At 40.0% G+C, this 18399-nt stretch overlaps 1 protein-coding gene across 1 annotated transcript; it reads right to left on the reverse strand.

The window, feature by feature from the left end:
• Positions 1-15640: 15640 nt before the first annotated feature.
• Positions 15641-16241, reverse strand: LOC145799350 (uncharacterized). Its single transcript, XM_082888912.1, has 2 exons — positions 15845-16241; positions 15641-15783 (listed from the first exon to the last, which is right to left on the reverse strand). The coding sequence occupies exons 1-2, from the start codon at positions 16239-16241 to the stop codon at positions 15641-15643; spliced, it is 540 nt and encodes a 179-aa protein (XP_082745038.1).
• Positions 16242-18399: the final 2158 nt, after the last annotated feature.

The following is an 18399-nucleotide window of genomic DNA, read 5'->3' on the forward strand; positions in this document are numbered from 1 at the left end:
TTTTTTTTTTTTTTTTTTGATCTAGTCAAAAAATCTATTTCAAATGAGACTTTTTAACTTCAGGTTAAAATAGTTAAAAAGTCAACCTACATCCCAAACGAAACTTAACAAAATAGTGACAAAATATATTATAAATATAATCATCATTCATCATTTTAAGGGAATTTTGAAATAATCATTACATATAAAAATTTAAAGAATGGTCATTTCATTATATTTTCACTTATTCCAGTGAAATCAAATGAAATCTAAAGGTTAATTTGGATGATTAGAAATTTGACGAGGGATGAGAATGCATGCTATTAGTGGTCCGATTCTATTATTTGGAACATATTGAAACATGAACATATTGGAACAAGAAAGTGATTACTTTTTTTTTTTTGGTTACTTCAGAAATAAAACAAGGGACTAAGCCCGTTCCATAGAGCGTCCTAACATATCAGCAACAAGTAATTCTTTGATCTCGGCTGGGGGTTCTTGCACCACCAGCATATCCTCCGGTTGAGCTGTTCCAAGTTTGGCAAGAGTATCAGCACACAGGTTACCTTCTTTCCAAACATGTTGTATCGTGCAGTTGCAGCCTTTTAGCAAAAATTTGGCATCCTCCACAAGTGTCACGACCCCATTCCGCCACTAGTAGAATGGTGCCGTGATGGCCAGTAATCCGAGATTACCAAAGGCTAACTTACAAAAATTCACACACAATCAGAGTATACATATGGGGCCTACATGTGCAGAATAGGGGTGGGCAACGGTTTATTCGAACCGCTCAAACTGCCCAACCTGCATATAAATGGGCGGTTTTGCAAACACAATGCGGGCGGATGCGGTTTGAAATATGACAAATTTGCGAGTTGCGGGCGGGTCGCGTGTTAAACCAGCAACCCGCAAAAACCGCCCAAACTTTAATTATTATTATTTTTTATATACCAACATTGTAACTTTAACAGGAGCACCATTATATTCTCTATGACACTAGGATCCTTATTTTTAAGTATTTCTCAACTTTCTTAATGTGGTAGAATTATCAAGTCCTAAACTTGGTTTCTTATATGATTTTCATTGATGACTCATCCACTTTTTCCTAATAAAATTTTCCTTCTGGTGGTCGATGAAGCTTCTAGTTTGATTATTGATTACTGAACTAGCAATTCTAATTGAATACAACCTTTAATGCATTGATATACATTTTTTTCATGGCAAAAATGCTAGTGATATTCAATTTTTATTTGTAAACTCATCAAAAAATTATTGTCAAATGATCACAAATATATAAAATGAATCTAATGCCTAAATTCGATGGGAAAAAAAAAACTTAAAAATTAATTTTTAAAGAAAAAAATGTAAACCGCAAACCATCCGCAATCGCCCACACATCTACAAACTGTATCCGCACAAACCGCAAACCGCACTACGGGCGGTTGCGGGTTGATTTTTTCCCAAATCGCATAAATGCGGGTGGGTCAAAACCGAACCGTAAACCACACAAAACCGATCCGCGAACACCCCTAGTGCGGAAGCTATAAATTTAAATCTAAGTAGTCTATAAGAGTTGCGTATAGATCAAATGAAATGTCATACATAACGTGGTTTTACATCCTGGATACAAATGAATCAAACTTAAATATTACATCTTGATCAAAAAACTTCTCAAGCCGACATATACAAAAGACATAACCAAAAGCTAAAAAGCATACTTTTCAAGATGCTAACAAAACATGAATCCAAAACAGCTTGCAAAATATATCTAGGCGTCACCGCCTTCTTGCTCGTCACCTACATATATATAAGGAGAGGGTGAGCTTGGATACTCAGTGAATGATATAAAGGTTTGAATAAATGATATCCGAGATCTTTATTAAAACGATACACATCATAGCTTGTAACAAAACATGGGAGGAATCAAGTTCATCAATCAAAGTCTTTCAAATCTTCTTGAGATGTTTAATAACATCTACATAATACAAGGGATGACATTCCTGACAAAATAATGAAATAATTGACCCGGAATTGATTAGACAAACCCACCCGTACAAGACCGTCGGTGGCAAGGGAGATATCTCAAACAAGGGTACTAGTTGCATTATAGTCCCCTAGTACTAAGGACTTTCCAAGAATGTCATCAAAACAAACATACTACTTGATACAAAAATTAGAGGACAATCATTCATACTTGATCAAATACTTTTCCAAAATGAAGCAAAGCTTTATCAAAACTTTATAACATAGCTTTATTAAAAATACCATTCACATAGCTCTTTGGGTGTAAGGATTAAAGCAAGAATCTAAGACCTACAAGCACATAATAAATCTCATTGAATGCACTTCAAGAAGACAAGAAGAGATGCTCAAAGATGGATATGAAATGCATTCTCAAAATAAGCTTTGCATAAGTGCAAATGATCTCGGCATTTCTTCCAAAACCAAGTCAAGACAAAGTAAAACATGTGCTGGGAGTTAAAACACTGTTTTTCTTCTAGGGAAAACATGCTGGGTACCAACCAGGTCTTGGAATGGATGCATAGAGATGATCTAGGCAAAAATGACCTAGCTGGGTGAACTCAGGAAGTCTTGGCCGAGGTCCCACACCTCTTGGCTGAGGTGTGGTTACCTAGGCTTCGATGTGCAGCTGCCTGCCGAGGTGTTACAAGGTGCCGGCAAGGGTGTACCATGGTCGGCCTAGGTGTGCAGTGGTTAGCCTAGGTGTGCAGAGGTTGGCCTAGGTGTGCATGCAAGATAGGCTAAGGTGGAAGTGATTATGCAAGGTAGGCCAAGGTGAGATACGATGTTTGGCCTAGGTGTGGGATCTAGGCAAGAGTGGTCTCGGTGACCACACCTAGGGAAATGTGAAGTCTGGAAATCTGGGTTTCCTCCCTTGAAGAACATGAACATGAAGAACATGAATGCTAAAATCATAACTTCTTGTTCCAAAATATGAGATTTCATGATATGAGTTCAAAAACATGGACCTGAGTACCCATACTTGGAGATTTCATGAAAACAAACACAAAAACATGGATCTTGATACAAACTTTCAGATCAAAACATGATTTTTCTTCAAGAACACAAGAATATCATTTTCTCTTTCTAAAACCAAACTTTAAATCAATGTATGGCTCATGAATCATGCTAGATCATGCAATGCGATCGGATCAATTTAAAGAACAACAAGAGTAGATCAAGAATCTAATCTTAAAACACGGATCAAACGGTTCAAACTCTAAGGATCAAGCTTGGAAATCTAGTTCTCTCTCTAAGAACCCTTTCTTCCTCTTTCCAAGAGCTTCTTTCTCTTCTAGGGCAAAGATATAGCAAATGATATGTTTTCTCTACTGCCAGCAGACTTAACCATCTGCTGAGACACGTGGCAACGCCTGGTTGGGTCTCCTCAAAAGGTGACTGAATGACAAGACAAGAGCATGACAAAGGGTGTATAACAAGTAAGATGACATGGGCACTCTGACAAGGCAATGATCTCGGATCAGGACATAGGCTTCGGCAAGTAAGGTTTCAATGACCTCGGCTAGGAAAGATAACACCTGACCTAGCTGTGCCACACCTCGGTCTAGGTCATACCAGTCCCAGAACAAGATCGCTAGGTGCAAGGATCAAAGATCTAGGACGCCTAGATGATAACATCTCGGCCTAGATGATGACATCTCGGCCAATATGCTAGGGTGAAGGTGGAGGTCAACCAAAGTGGTTCCAAGATGGTCCTAGGTGTTGGCGCTCAACGACCTAGGTATAAAAGGCTCAAAAGTGTGACCTAGGCTTAACATGACCTAGGCTTGAGACAGCAAGGAAGGAACAAAGCATGCATACAACACTTAGGCAAATCACATAAACACAAAAAAAGACAGGGACCTTTACTTAGGCAAAACAAGTCAAAGTCTACAAATGCAAGCTTAACAAGACAAAATCATGCAAATTCACATGAACATGACCAAGACATGAATGTGGGTTATTACAGTCTACCCTCCTTAAAGAGGTTTGGTCCTCGAACTTAAGTTACGTTGCCCCAAAAACAACTCTAGATGTCAGATTCTCATCTCTTCTTACCATCTTTAGCCTTTACCTTGGGACAATCCTTAATATGATGCCCCATCTCACTGCACTCAAAGAATGCCCCAGATGCCCAATGACAAACTCCAAAATGTTGCATCCCGCAACTTGTACATGTCGGCCTGGTGCCACTTTCCTGATTTGAGTTGCTTGAATTACCCACATTTACCTTCTTATTGACATCGGACGGTGCTTGGCGATTATCATAATCCTGCCTCTTTCTCTGATTCTCCCCTGAACTCTGGTATTTGTTCAAGTTAGCTTCTGCTAGGATGGCTTTATCTAACACTCCGGCATAAGTCGGCATGTTGAGCATATTAACCCGATCTTGTATTGGTCCTCGAAGTCCACTCTCAAACTTCTTAGCTTTCCTGTATTCATTATTGACCATGTGAGATGCATACCTTGCCAACTCGGTGAAAGAACAATCATATTCAGCCACTGTTTTGTTACCCTGTGTCAAAGTTTGGAATTCTGTGGTCTTGCGATCTCGGACACTGAGAGGGAAATGCTTGTCATAGAATAACTCCAAAAATCTGGCCCAAGTTAAGTCTGGATTACCTTTTCGGATCATCATCCACCACCTACGAGTGTCGTCGTCCAATGTGAATGCTGCCAATGACACCTACGAGTGTCGTCGTCCAATGTGAATGCTGCCAATGACACCTTCTGAGCGTCGGTGCTAGGAAAGATCTCAAACAACTTGTCCATTTCCAAAACCCATGCTTCGGCTTTCAACGGCTCTATACCTCCATGGAACTTCAGTGGATTCATCTTCTTGAATTCTTTGATCAAAGTTATTGTGTCATCCCCATATAAAGCTGGCTGTGGAGGCACTTGCGACACTGGAGGAGGTGGAGGTGGAACTGCATGTCAGCCATTTGTCTGCTCGGCCTGAGTGGATGTAGTACTAGTGTTCTGTTGCCTTGCTTGCCGCAACTCATGGGCCAAACCCTCTACCATCCTTTCTAATCTGTCTAACTTGTCCTCGGATTGATCTCAGCTAGCTGGAGGTCTACCCCTTCTCATGATGCTAGAAGTATGCAAAATGTGACTTTAAAACAAAATGAACAAAAAGGCATATATGCAAGTAACAAATAATCATGCAGAGATGATGCACATCTTGTCAAGTAGCAAGCAATATGATGCAACCCTAATATCAATCTAAGGGAAATCCTATGCTCTTTAGGACTCAAAGTGTGTGTGAATAATCGTGCTATAAGGAATTTGTGCTCTGATACCAATCTGTCACGACCCCATTTTGCCCCTAGTAGAATGGTGTCGTGATGGCCAGTAATCTGATATTACCAGAGGTTGGCCTAGGTGTGCATGCAAGATAGGCTAAGGTGCAAGTGATTATGCAAGGTAGGCCAAGGTGAGATATGATGCTTGGTCTAGGTGTGAGATCTAGGCAAGAGTGGTCTCGGTGACCACACCTAGGGAGAGGTGAAGTCTAGAAATCTGGGTTTCCTCCCTTGAAGAACATGAACATGAAGAACATGAATGCTAAAATCATAACTTCTTGTTCCAAAATATGAGATTTCATGATATGAGTTCAAAAACATGGACCTGGGTACCCATACTTGGAGATTTCATGAAAACAAACACAAAAACATGGATCTTGATACAAACTTTCGGATCAAAACATGGTTTTTCTTCAAGAACACAAGAACATCATTTTCCCTTTCTAAAACCAAACTTTAAATCAATACATGGCTCATGAATCATGCTAGATCATGCAATGCGATCGGATCAATATAAAGAACAACAAGAGTAAATCAAGAATCTAACCTCAAAACACGGATCAAACGGTTTAAACTCTAAGGATCAAGCTTGGAAATCTAGTTTTCTCTCTAAGAACCCTTTATTCCTCTTTTCTAGAGCTTCTTTCTCTTCTAGGGCAAAGATATAGCAAATGATATGTTTTCTCTACTGCCAGAAGACTTAACCCTCTGCTGGGACACGTGGCAACGTTTGGTTGGGTCTCCTCAAAAGGTGATTGAATGACAAGACAAGAGCATGACAAAGGGTGTATAACAAGTAAGATGACATGGGTACTCTGACAAGGCAATGATCTCGGATCAGGACATAGGCTTTGGCAAGTAAGGTCTCAATGATCTCAGCTAGGAAGGATAACACTTGACCTAGCTGTGCCACACCTCAGCCTAGATGTGCCACACCTTGGTCTAGGTCATACCAGTCCCGGAACAAGATCGCTAGGTGTAAGGATCAAAGATATAGGACGCCTAAATGATAACATCTCGGCCTAGATGATGACATCTCGGCCAATATGCCAGGGTGAAGGTGGAGGTCAACCAAAGTGGTTCCAAGATGGTCTTAGGTGTTGGCGCTCAATGGCCTAGGTGTAAAAGGCTCAAAGGTGTGACCTAGGCTTGGCATGACCTAGGCTTAACATGACCTAGGCTTAACATGACCTAGGCTTGAGACAGCAAGGAAGGAACAAAGCATGCATACAACACTTAGGCGAATCACATAAACACAAAACAAGACAAGGACCTTTACTTAGGCAAAACAAGTCAAAGTCTACAAATGCAAACTTAACAAGACAAAATCATGCAAATGCACATGAACATGACTAAGACATGAATGTGGGTTATTACAACAAGGCTCTTGAAAGGGCATTTTTCAGCTATGTTTTCCTCCATCAGGTGCACAACTTGGGTTGCATCCATTTCGATAGTCACATCATTTAAGCCTTGTTGCAGGATTACTGTCAATCCCTTGTACACTGCCTAGAGCTTTGCTTCCAGATTGGTCCCTGGTTGAAGTTTTCCATAATAGCCACAGACCCATGCTCCTCTTTCATTCCTAATCAGACCTCCAAAGCCTCCACCGCCTCCTGTTGTCCTACTTCTATCAGTATTGAACTTCAGTTTCCCTACAGGTTGGAATTTCCAATTGACAAATTGGTAAGCTGGTCTAGAAACAGGAACAGAGTTGAGGAAAGCTAGATGTATTTCTCTAGAGTAAACTAAAATGAATTGGCACTCTCTCGATAGCCAGTGGTTTTTCCTTCAAACACAAACAAATTCTTGTTTTTTCTAGATTTTCCACAAAGCTACAATAAATACTAGATACCAAGAACGGTCTGCATTAAAATGAGTTTTATTTTTCACATTATTCATGAGTCATTTCATCTAACTTTTCCTTCTCATATCAAAATACCACTATCTGTTGAACAAAGCAAGCCAAACTTCTTTGGCCTTAAAACAGTCTCTAAACAGATGTTGGATGTCCTCAATCATAGCACAACTGAGGCATTTATCATCTTGAGTTAAATTTCTTTTCAGTCTCATGTGGTTAGTGAGTAGTTTTTCATGCATCACAATCCACAAGAAACCTTTAAGTTTCTGAGGCACTCTGAGTTTCCACAGCCAATTCTAGTCGTCTTCCTTGTCATTGGTATTCAAAATAGGCTCATATGCAGCAGAGACAGAAAAAGTCTTATCTGGAGTCCCCTTCTACAGAGGGAGATCCCTATTCAAATTTCTTGGAGGGGCATATTCCAAGATAATAGTAGCCAATTGAGATGGAAAATTGGAATTCACAAAAGGCTTATCCCAGTTACTATCCTTCCCCAGCAACTCTCTCACATTAGCACAATCTGAGAAAGTGTTCTGGGAGTGAGGATTAGTCCCTAAGATAGAAGCTTCAAAGGAACTAGCACCACACCACTAATCCTTTCAAACATTGATAGATTGCCCATCACCCACTTCCCATTTCACAGTTTTCCTCAAAAGGAGACTGGTATTCAAAATGCCTCTCCAAACATGAGATGCATTTTTCCCTCTTTTCCAGTCATGGAATGAAGTTTGATTTAAATATTTCTTTTTAAGAAAATCACACCATAAACCACCTCTGTGACTAATAAGATTCCATCTTAGTTTAGAGATCAAAGCTAGGTTATGGTGTTTAGCTTTTTTGATTCCTAAGCCCCCCCGCTTTTTTTTTTTTTTTTCCATATTGCACACCACATCCCATTTAAACAGATGTATTTTGTTCTTCTCCAAGGTATGACCCCAGAGAAAATTTCTATTCAGCTTATCAATGTCATTGCAGACAGATATAAGTAAAAGTATAGTTTGCATAGTGTAACTAGGGATACCAGAAGTAACAAATTTGATGAGGGTAGCTCTACCAGCCATGGATAAGGTATTAGCTTTCCATCCAGACAATTTTTTTTGCATTTTAGTCAAGATATTAGTGAACAACCCTCTATTCATTCTACCATGCAATAGAGGCACACCCAAATACTTCCCTAGATCCATAGACAGTGGGATCCCACATATAGTACTCAGTTCTCTAGCTCTCTTGCCATCAACATTGGGAGAGATAAAGAGCTTAGACTTATGTGAGTTAATTCTCAGTCCAGAAATACTACAAAATTCATCCATGACTTCTCTGATGGTCTCACAGGTGGCCATAGTAGCCTGACCAAAAAGCATAAGATCATCAGCAAATAAGAGATGAGTCAGACTTGGCCCACCCCTAGAAATTTCCACATCTTTCTAGCTTTCCTCCTCTGCTTTAAAACTGACCATATTTGATAGTCTTCCAAGACAAAGAACAAACAGATAGGGAGAGAGAGGGTCTCCTTGCCTCAAACCTCTTTGAGGTTTAAACTCTTGTAGAGGTTCACTTTTTCAAATGATAGCAATGCTCATAGAGGTGACACAACACATCATAAGCTCAATAAAATTGCTATCCAAATTAAATTCCTCCAAAGTTTGCTTAAGAAAATCCTAAAAAATATTATCATAAGCTTTTTCCAAGTCAATTTTTAGAATCATACCCCCCTTCTTACCTTTCTTAAGATTCAAAGTACGCAAAATCTCTTGAGACAGAATAATGTTATCACAGGTATTACGACCAGGGATGAAGCTGCTTTGATTAGGTCGCATAATCTTATCCAGGAAGGGTCTAATCCTACTAACAATAATTTTGGAGATGATTTTATAAGACACATTACATACGCTAATGGGTCTGAACTGATTACATTCTTAGGATTTTCAATTTTAGGAATCAAAGCTACTAAAGTTTTATTAACAGCACTAGGGATGTGATTGGTTTGAAAACAGTGTTTAACATACTCACAGATAGAATTACCAATAACAGACCAGAATTTATGATAAAACACAACTTGGAACCCATCACAACTAGGGGCTTTGAAGGCACTGATGTATTTCACAGCCCTCCACACCTCATCATTAGTGATGGCTTTAGTAATCTCAGTATTATCCTCAATGTTCAGCTTACAGGCCACCAGGTTGTTCCAGTGGTCTAGAGAGCAGTTAAGGGTCTAGGTAAAAAGGTTAGTAAAATGATTGAGTATCAAGTCTTTAAGCTGGTCAGGTTGATCTATCCAAACCCCATTATCATTCTTAAGCATCTCAATATTCCTTCTATTTCTTTTGGCCAGAGTTATAAGGTGAAAGAATCGAGTGTTTCTCTCACCTTAAGTAATCCATCTGGCTCTGGATTCTTGGAACCAAAGAAGCTCTTCTTGATTAAAAACTTTATTATATTGATCCACCAGGTCAATTTCTAAATTATGGAGATTGTGGGAATAATGCTGAGCTTGGGAATGTTGAATCCATTCAATTCTCCCCAACAACCATCTCCTCCTTCTGAAGATGTTACCAAAAATCTCTTTATTCCAAAGACTAGCATCTTGGGCTAGAGTTTCAAGTTTCTTACACAGAGAGGGTGCTTGTTTACCCTAACTATTAGTTACCATAGAAGTGAAATCGTCATGAGTGATCCAAGCTACCAAAAATTTAAATGGTTTATAAGAAGGGTTGAAAGGAGACTTACCTTGAGTGAACACTATCATGGGAGAATGGTCTAAGTACGTACGAGGAAGATTTCGAATAGATCCTTCTGGAAATATGATTCTCCACTCAGTATTACACATTGCTCTATCCAGTCTCACCATAGTATTAGCCCAACCTTTACGATTGTTACTCCAAGTCAGTCTTGGCCCAGTGTAACCTAAATCCATGAGCTTGCAGTTATTGAGTCTCTCATTAAATTTCTCACTTCTTCTTCGATCCTGATATAGGCTCTGAGTGTTGGATTTGGAGAGACTTCTTTTTCACTAGCAGATGTGAAATCATTAAAATCACCAGCTACTAGCCAAGGCTCTTTCATAGTTTGTGCAAGTGCCTGAAGATGATCCCAAAACTCATCTCTTTGCCTTGCATTAGGGCTTGCATAGACAGCCGAAAGTAATCAATCTTGATAGTCTTGGCGAGAGATGGTAGCTATGATTTGTTGGGAATTGGCCTCAACAACACGAACGTTTACCACAGTTAGTTTCCAAAGCATCCAAATACCTCAACTCCGGCTAACAGGGTCAACATGAGTTGAAGCAGTGAACCCCATACAGTTGAAGAACATTCTTATAGCTATAAGTTCAACTTTGGTTTCCATAAGCACAATAATATCAGGTTTGTGGATTTGGACTAACTCTCTCAAGTTCCTCTTGAATCTCTTGTTGTCTACCCCTCTACAGTTCCAAACTAACAAATCCATGGAAGGTATATTATGAGAGGGTAACGGTTCCTGATCATTCAGCTTTAGGTAACCCCTTATGGCTTGAAGGTTCACTTCCATCGACTTTTGAGGGTTCATTGAGATGTAGTGGCATATCTGGGTTGTATCCACTGGTCGCCACGGTTGGATTCTCAGCTTTGTTCCTTCGTTCCACCATTCGGAGGTGATGAGGTGAAACACTTCTTTGTCTGGTGTTAAGCACTCTAGCACTATGTTCTCGGTCATGGTGTGCATCTCCGTAGGGTAATTCTCTCATTTCTCTTCCATATTTATCTGGAGGTTCTCTTATATTGGGTTTAGTGAGTCTCTCTATAGATTATGTGAGATGGAGTGGTTGAAATGGGCCGTTGACCTGGCTAGGAGCCTGGTTGCCCTCAACCACTGGCAGAGAAGTAGGCTCTTGCTCTGAAAGGTTTTGATGAATTGATGTCTCACTTACCCCTCGTTCTGTTCCTTAATCTGGAATCTCCATGCAAGTATCATTTTTCTTGCCCAGTCTAATCTCGTTTAGTTTCTTCGCTTTAGCTATCTCAGAGTTGTTAGACTCCTTTTTCCTCTCATATGGTCTAGCTCTATAATTAAAGCCCTTCCAGTTGGGCTTTCCCTCTTCGGCCTGTTTCATTCCTTGCTTGGGCTTTGATATCATTAGGGTCTTCTCCTCCTTCTTGTAGTGTTTCAAATCTATTCCTTTGTTGAGTGTTGTCGTTTCTTGGGCTTGGGCCTCTTGGTTTCCTATTAGACTTGGTTACTGTAGACGTCCCCGAACGTCCCGGGAGGGAATCCCGTTTTGTTTATTTGGGGCTCACTACAGTTTGAACTCAATGTCACGGTCTTGTATCTAATCTCGCGGAGTGCAATGCAAGACCGATGAATCATCAAAGAGTCCAAGTCCAACAAATCATTTTAGAAAACAGATTTTTGAGAAAGAAGTGCCAAACATGGATTGTTTTGCCAGATACAGAGTCGCCACCTAAATATTTTATTGTGGGGGAATTTAGGAAACCCTGACTCGTGCCTAAGGCCACGTGTCCGTCATCACCAAAGTTGCCTCGGCTCGGGAACTTGGGTACAATTGGGAAGGTCAGCTATGAGCACCCCCGCTCGCCCGATCAAAGATCGGCCACTACTAAACATGATATCTTGCTTTTGAAAACACATGTGTTCTAATTCCGGTTAATTAGCTAGAATTACTATGTGATGCGCACAGCAAAACAAGTATAGACTAGATCGCCTAATTTGGAACAAAGCATTGCATATCCGTTTGTCCGGAAAAATGATTTGAGTTTTGCTACTCGCAAGTAGGCTAAAATACGAATTTCAATGAATTGTCCCAATTCAAGCAATCTAACCTTCACCCACAGGCATTCAGGCAGTTATATCACATACGCAAATAGCCTCATGGTAAGCATGCTATCATGGCAACACTCACACACATGCAAGGATGCTAAAGCGTAAATGCTTACCTAGTACTCCAAGCCAAAACAGAAACTAGTTAGTGAACATGCATGAATCCTAACTATGCTGAAATACTTAATGTAACACATGCAAAAATGCAACCTAGATAGGCTCGGCTATTCTAAACATGGCATATGAAATGCAACAGATAACATGTATTCAACTTGGAATTGAAATACCATGCAGTTAGTATGATGCGCCGAGCTCGGTACATGCAATACAAATGAATGAATGCACGCATGCATAGCATAAGGTATGCTAATTTAAATATGCCCTAATACTAACCATTGAAAGTAGGTAAATAAAAGGGAGAAAGAAGTGGGAGTTGGAAGACATACACATATTCACACACACTTATTACACAATTGCCCTCGCTCGGAGGGTCTGAAAGAATAATACAGGCCAAATAATGAATCAACTATCCTAGCTAATTAATTATTACAAAACTTCTAATTAATTAACAAATTAATTACAAAAACAGCCTAAATATGAAACTAAAGAGACCGCCGTAGCTCTGCCTCAGAATGCGTGGATGATGCATGCTCGATTTGCCTTGCTCGAAAACCCGTTACCATGCCACTGTTGCCTCTGTTTGCACTGTTCTGCACCTCTGAGGGATGTGAAAATTCTTGAGGCACCTCTGAACCATTCCCTGATCATTTTGGAATGCCACCGGCCAATGAAAAGCACCACCGACCATGTAAATGTGATCATCGACCATAAATTGGGTCATCGGCTGGACTCTGACGGTCGGTCGGCACTAAAAGTGGTCGGCCGGCCATCTATTCTTGTAGAATCCTGTTTTTGCTCCAGTAGTGGACAGACAGTGCATGGCAAGGAAATTTCAAAGCAATGTATGCATGGCCACACTCCCTATCATGTTATGGACTCAATGAAGTGTGGCCCTTGGTCCTCGAGCCACCAATCTCGCATCTCGATGCATGATGGCCAAAGGCACCAAGTTTGCCAATCAATGTAAATGAATGCAACAAAACAAATGAATGCTTCACGCCCTATCATGTTGTGATCAGGGGCATTGGCGACCGAGGATTGAGACGTGTTTCGTCATTTTAAGTACGAACACATCTCATTCCTCATGCATGGTTTGACACCCCAAACCAAGCAAGATGTAATGCATGTATGCAATGCGGCTCAAGTATGCAACATGACTCAAATATGCAGTATGAGGCTAAGTTAACAAAGCATGCCAAATGCGGTGCAACGTATCTTGCAAGTTTGCAATGTGCCAAACATGCAACAATACGCGATGGAATTAGCATGTGACAACACACAATGAACCAAATATGCAACAAACATGTAACAAACATGTAATGGTGGGCTTAAACCGCAAAGGGCAGGCCTCAGCCTTGCCTTTAACAGTGGCCAAAAGTGATGGAAATGATAGATAAATGCTCATGCAAACATGTACACCAATGGGCCTAAAGCTAAGGCACAAAAGGTAACTTTCAAGAACAAACAAAAGATGATAAACATGGACGTTAGACCAACATGTTAAACTCTGAAAGTGTATAGAGGGTGATGCTAAATCAACCATGTTATGCAAGTAAGGCATGCAACAATGACCAAAACTTGAAGCCAACAAAGGGGTCCAAACCATAGCTATGTCAACCAAACCCCAAAGGACCAAAATAACTTAAAACAGTCCTAAGGCACTCCAAAACAAGACTAAAGCATGCATAGATCATGGTTAAAACATGCTAAGAAATGGATGCAAAACAAAGGGGGATTTAAGGCCACAAAGAGGGCACTCTACTATAACCACCCCAACCACATATGGCATGGACTAATCAATGCAAAATAGAGTTTTAACATGCAAAAAGGAGCCCCAAAATCCACTGATATGGCAGCCCAAAGCCTCAAACACATAGGCATGCACAATGACTCATTTTAAGGCACAAAAGAGCATCTCTTCAAAGCATGGAAATGATGATGAATGCAAGCATACAAGCATGGATTATGGACTGAAATAGCATGGAAAATGATTCCAAATCACTGAAATAACCCAACTAAAGCATGCTAATGACTCACACACTCAAGGCTCACAAGCTAAAATGCATGGTGGCTATACCAAACATGGCAAACATGATCAAATCAGTACCCAACAGACCTCAAGCATGATGAAATATGACCAAAAGCTTCATGAAGTCAAGCTAGAACATGCAAGCATAGAGGGGCAAATGCATGACACATGTTATGACAATAAAGGGGGTTACTAGACAAGTGTATGATGCATGTAATGGACCATCAATCCGACCAAAAACAGAGGTACAATGTGACCAAATAACACGCAAAAACCTCTGAAATGGAGCTAAGTAAAGCTAAGCATGTATGCTACCCTTATGAACCAAAAACATTAACAAATGAGACACAAAGGGAGAGGGGTGTCCCTCCCCTATACAAGACTTCAAGACCCCTTCACCACCACTAAAAATCCACTGGATTTTAGTGGTGAGAAGGCCAATACACAAAAGGTTCCAAAGCTCAACAAAGAAGGCACAAAAGGGGCCAAACAAGGCCTAAGAGGGGGAGGTCAACCCCCAACACCAAAATGACCTTAATGAAACATCTTAAACATCAAAAAATAGAACTTTTATCAGTTATACACAAAGCTCAAAACAGCATGCAAAGTGGGTTAAAAGCTAGTGTAAGAATATAAAGTAATTATGCTCACCCTTAAAGAACACTTGAAGAACAGCAACTCAGGCCCCTTTTCTGATCAAAACCAGCTTAAAAGCTCTAAGAACAACCTCTCAACACCTCAATAACCCAAGTATGGTGTAATACTAGGTGCCTTAGTGCAAAACTAAGAACAAAACACCTTTTTAGGCCCTCTAACACACACAAATGAAGAGAGAGAGAGGGAGATATAGAGAGAGAAAGTTGTATATATCATATATCTCTGGTTTTTGCTGAACCTCTTCAAAGGAGAGGGAAGACTCTCTTATATAGAGCAAGATAAAGACCTAAGCTTCTTAAAGAAGCTAAACAAAAGGGGTCAAGGGGGTCAAGCTTCTCAAGGAAGCTAAGGCAAAGGGTGCAAGCTTCTCCAAGAAGCTAGAGCAAAAAAGGTGCAAAGGGTGCAAGTTTTCCATATACGTGTATGGAGGACAAGTCCGTCCACTCCAACTGCCACAGCTGGCATGCAAAATGCCTGAAAAAGGCAAAAAGGAGGCACCGGCTAGAAAAAGAGACAATCGGTCAAATAAAGGGCCGACCGACCAAATATCTGTGCCGACCGACCAAAAAATTGGTCGGTAGAAAGAAAACAAGGCCGGTGGCTTCATGCCACGGCCGGTGGGTTTAAGGGATGGCTAACAAGCCACTTCCTACCTTCAGGTGCAAAAACCACAAGTCCTTGGTCCACAACCAAGCACAAAGACAGTCAAGTCGAGAGATCCTAAGGCAAGGCGCGCAGCCGAGTCCTTCGGGATCTCCAAATGAACACGAACATAGATGATCACCGAGTGTTCAAACGATGACATCCAAGTCTTGAGGACGGTAAAAAATGGGGTGTCTACAGTTACTGTCATCCATGACCCAAATTTGGTTGGGCTGGGATCAATGATGTGCGATGCCTCATGTTTTTCTTCATTCCCAGCGGCACCTGGTCCTTGTAGAGTTGTCTCCGACAAGGTTTTATCACTGCAGCTTTCCCTCCGGTGTCTAACCCTGCCACAAGAACAGCAGAATAAGTGCAAATGTTCATATACAACGTTGTAGATATATTTACCTATCGCGACTTGGGAGATTAGCGGCTTGCGAAGGTCCATTTCAACGCAAACCCGAGCATACCATCCTCTTGCTGCCTTGGCTGTGTTGATGTCAATCTTCAGTGGAGTCCCCAATACCTTCACGATATGGAATAGGACTTTCTCATTATAGTATTTGATGGGTAGATTAGAAAATCGCACCCACATGGCTGTAGTATCCTCTTCAGCCTCATCCGATTTGAAATCTTGTTGCCATCTTCGAATAGTGACATAGTGATTCATGGCTACCCAGGGTCCACCTGTGAACACCTTAGTATAATCTTCCATCATATCAAATTTCACTATAATGAAACCATGGCCAATATCTAGGGCTTCGAAGTCACCTTGCAGACCCCAGATTTTGCTGACTTTGGCCATAAACAACTTATATCCTATAGTTTTCCCCAATAATATGACTATCAAACAATTTTCCCATGGTTCTTTGACTTTCTTCAACAAGCTTGTTGGGATTTTAACCTAAGGGATGCCATTTTTCTCCTCCTTCATATCTACATCCTCTTTTTTAGTTAGGATCATGCAGCTTGTTTCGTTCTCATCAAAGGACAGCTCCTCTACATCGCAGTCAAAATTCTTTTCATGAACAGTTTCATTGAACCGTGAACGCATGAGGGTTTGTTTGAATGATTTTAAGTTACTTTTCAAATTAAGAAAGAATATATAATCTCTAACCTGGCTCATATAAAATAAAGTAGATGGGTTTGCAGTATTCAAAATTTTAACTAAATCTTCGTTTGGGAAGAGCTAATAGTTTAGCTTTTTGACTATTTTAGCCTGACTTTTTTTGCCTCGTTTGGTTTTTGTTTTTGGCTTTTTTAACTTTTGTGAGAGAAAGTGCAATGATTATGGTTTGAATGTGACATTTTATCTTATTGACTTAGGTAACCAATTTTGTCTTTTGTGTTTTTTTAACCAAAAAGTCAAAATCAAACATCGCTTAAATTAAATGTTTAAGTGCCATTAATACAATAATTTTATTACTAATTAATAACAAATACACATTCTAAGAGTAGTTTAAAATATGGATTATCTTATATAGTTCTGAAATTACATTATGTCCCATCAAATTTCTAATCGCCTAACAAATTGTGATGACTGGGTATGCTATCCGTCTCATTTCTCTTTGTTTGCATTGGGTTTGCCCTTGTTAGAGTGACGAGTTTAACTTGGAACCTTGTTAACCGTTTGGGTTTATTGTGTTTGGGAGCCTTTCTCAAAATGCTTGCTGTTGTTTATCTGGTGTTGAGTTTCATTTGTTTCAGGAGGCTTAAAGTTGAATCCGGGAGTTTTGCACTTGAGTTGGAAAATTTTTTGGGCTAAGGGCTGAGCTGCACGTGCGGGATGGGGGCCGCACGTGCAGGAAAAAGGGGAATTTTGGGCTTGCTTACTGCATTATATGCAGGTGCGAGAGGAGGTGCGAAATGGGAGAGCCGCACGTGCAGGAATGAGGGTTGCATGTGCGGGAGGCACGCTCTGCATATGCGGGGGTAAGTGTCGCACGTACAGGACGGGCCTGGGTCCGAAAACTCTGTTTTCTTTCTCTCTTTTGGACTATGTGTATCACTTTTAAAACATATTCTTCTCACTCTAAAATCATTTTGCTCATTCTCTCTAAAAACCTCCATGAAAACACCAAAAACTCTTAATTTCTTACAATCTATTGGGGTTTTGATCCATTATCCTTCACAAACTTTGGAGAGCTAAGTGAGGGCTTCGTTGTGTGTGGTGAAGATCATGTTTTAACACCATCGATTTTAAGGATTTCATCTCATTTTCTTCTTCAAACTTGAGATAGGGGATTTCTTAGAGTTATATGTATATTTTTGCAAGATTTTGATTAAATTTTCGGAGTTTCTCTCGTGAATCTTGAAACTTGATGTTTGGCTCAACAATGTGGGTAGTGTGGGAGTAGATTTGCTTTCATGTCTCTTTTGGAATAATTCCTTGAGGGCTTGAACTACATTGACTGAAGAAGAGTTAGTTTTTTTTTTGAAGAAATTCTCGCAAGTGATTTGTGTGTGTTATTGTGGTGAGAAAAACCTAAAATTTGAGAGTTTTCAAAATGTGTTGAGAATACATGGTTGATATTGCCTAAATACTATTTTGTGTGCCAAAAGAGTAAAGAATGGTGAAATTTCTTATATATATATATATATATAATGATGGGTTTCATGAAAAAGGAAAAAAAAAATGAAAATGTGTTGATATTGGAAGTTGTTGTTCAATGTTGTTTTAGTCTTAAAATGACTAATGTGTTGAGAATAAGAGAAATGTGGAAACATTGTTATTTTTGATGAACTTGGTTAGATAGATGGTTCTCTTGTGAAATCACCTTGGAAATAAGGAAATTGGTGATATGGATCTTCATGGTTAAATCATGAGATAGAATTGTTAATGGAAGGGATATTGCATTGCATTGATGTTGTTGCATTTTCATCTCAATTCATTTAATTGTAGTAAATTTCGATTATTGGATTTGAAAACTTTTGCATTGAGAAAAGCATGTTGTGAAATAAGT

This window comes from Camellia sinensis, chromosome 9 (assembly GCF_055761805.1).
Source record: "Camellia sinensis isolate YWXY chromosome 9, ASM5576180v1, whole genome shotgun sequence".
In the NCBI taxonomy this organism is placed as follows: Eukaryota; Viridiplantae; Streptophyta; class Magnoliopsida; order Ericales; family Theaceae; genus Camellia; species Camellia sinensis.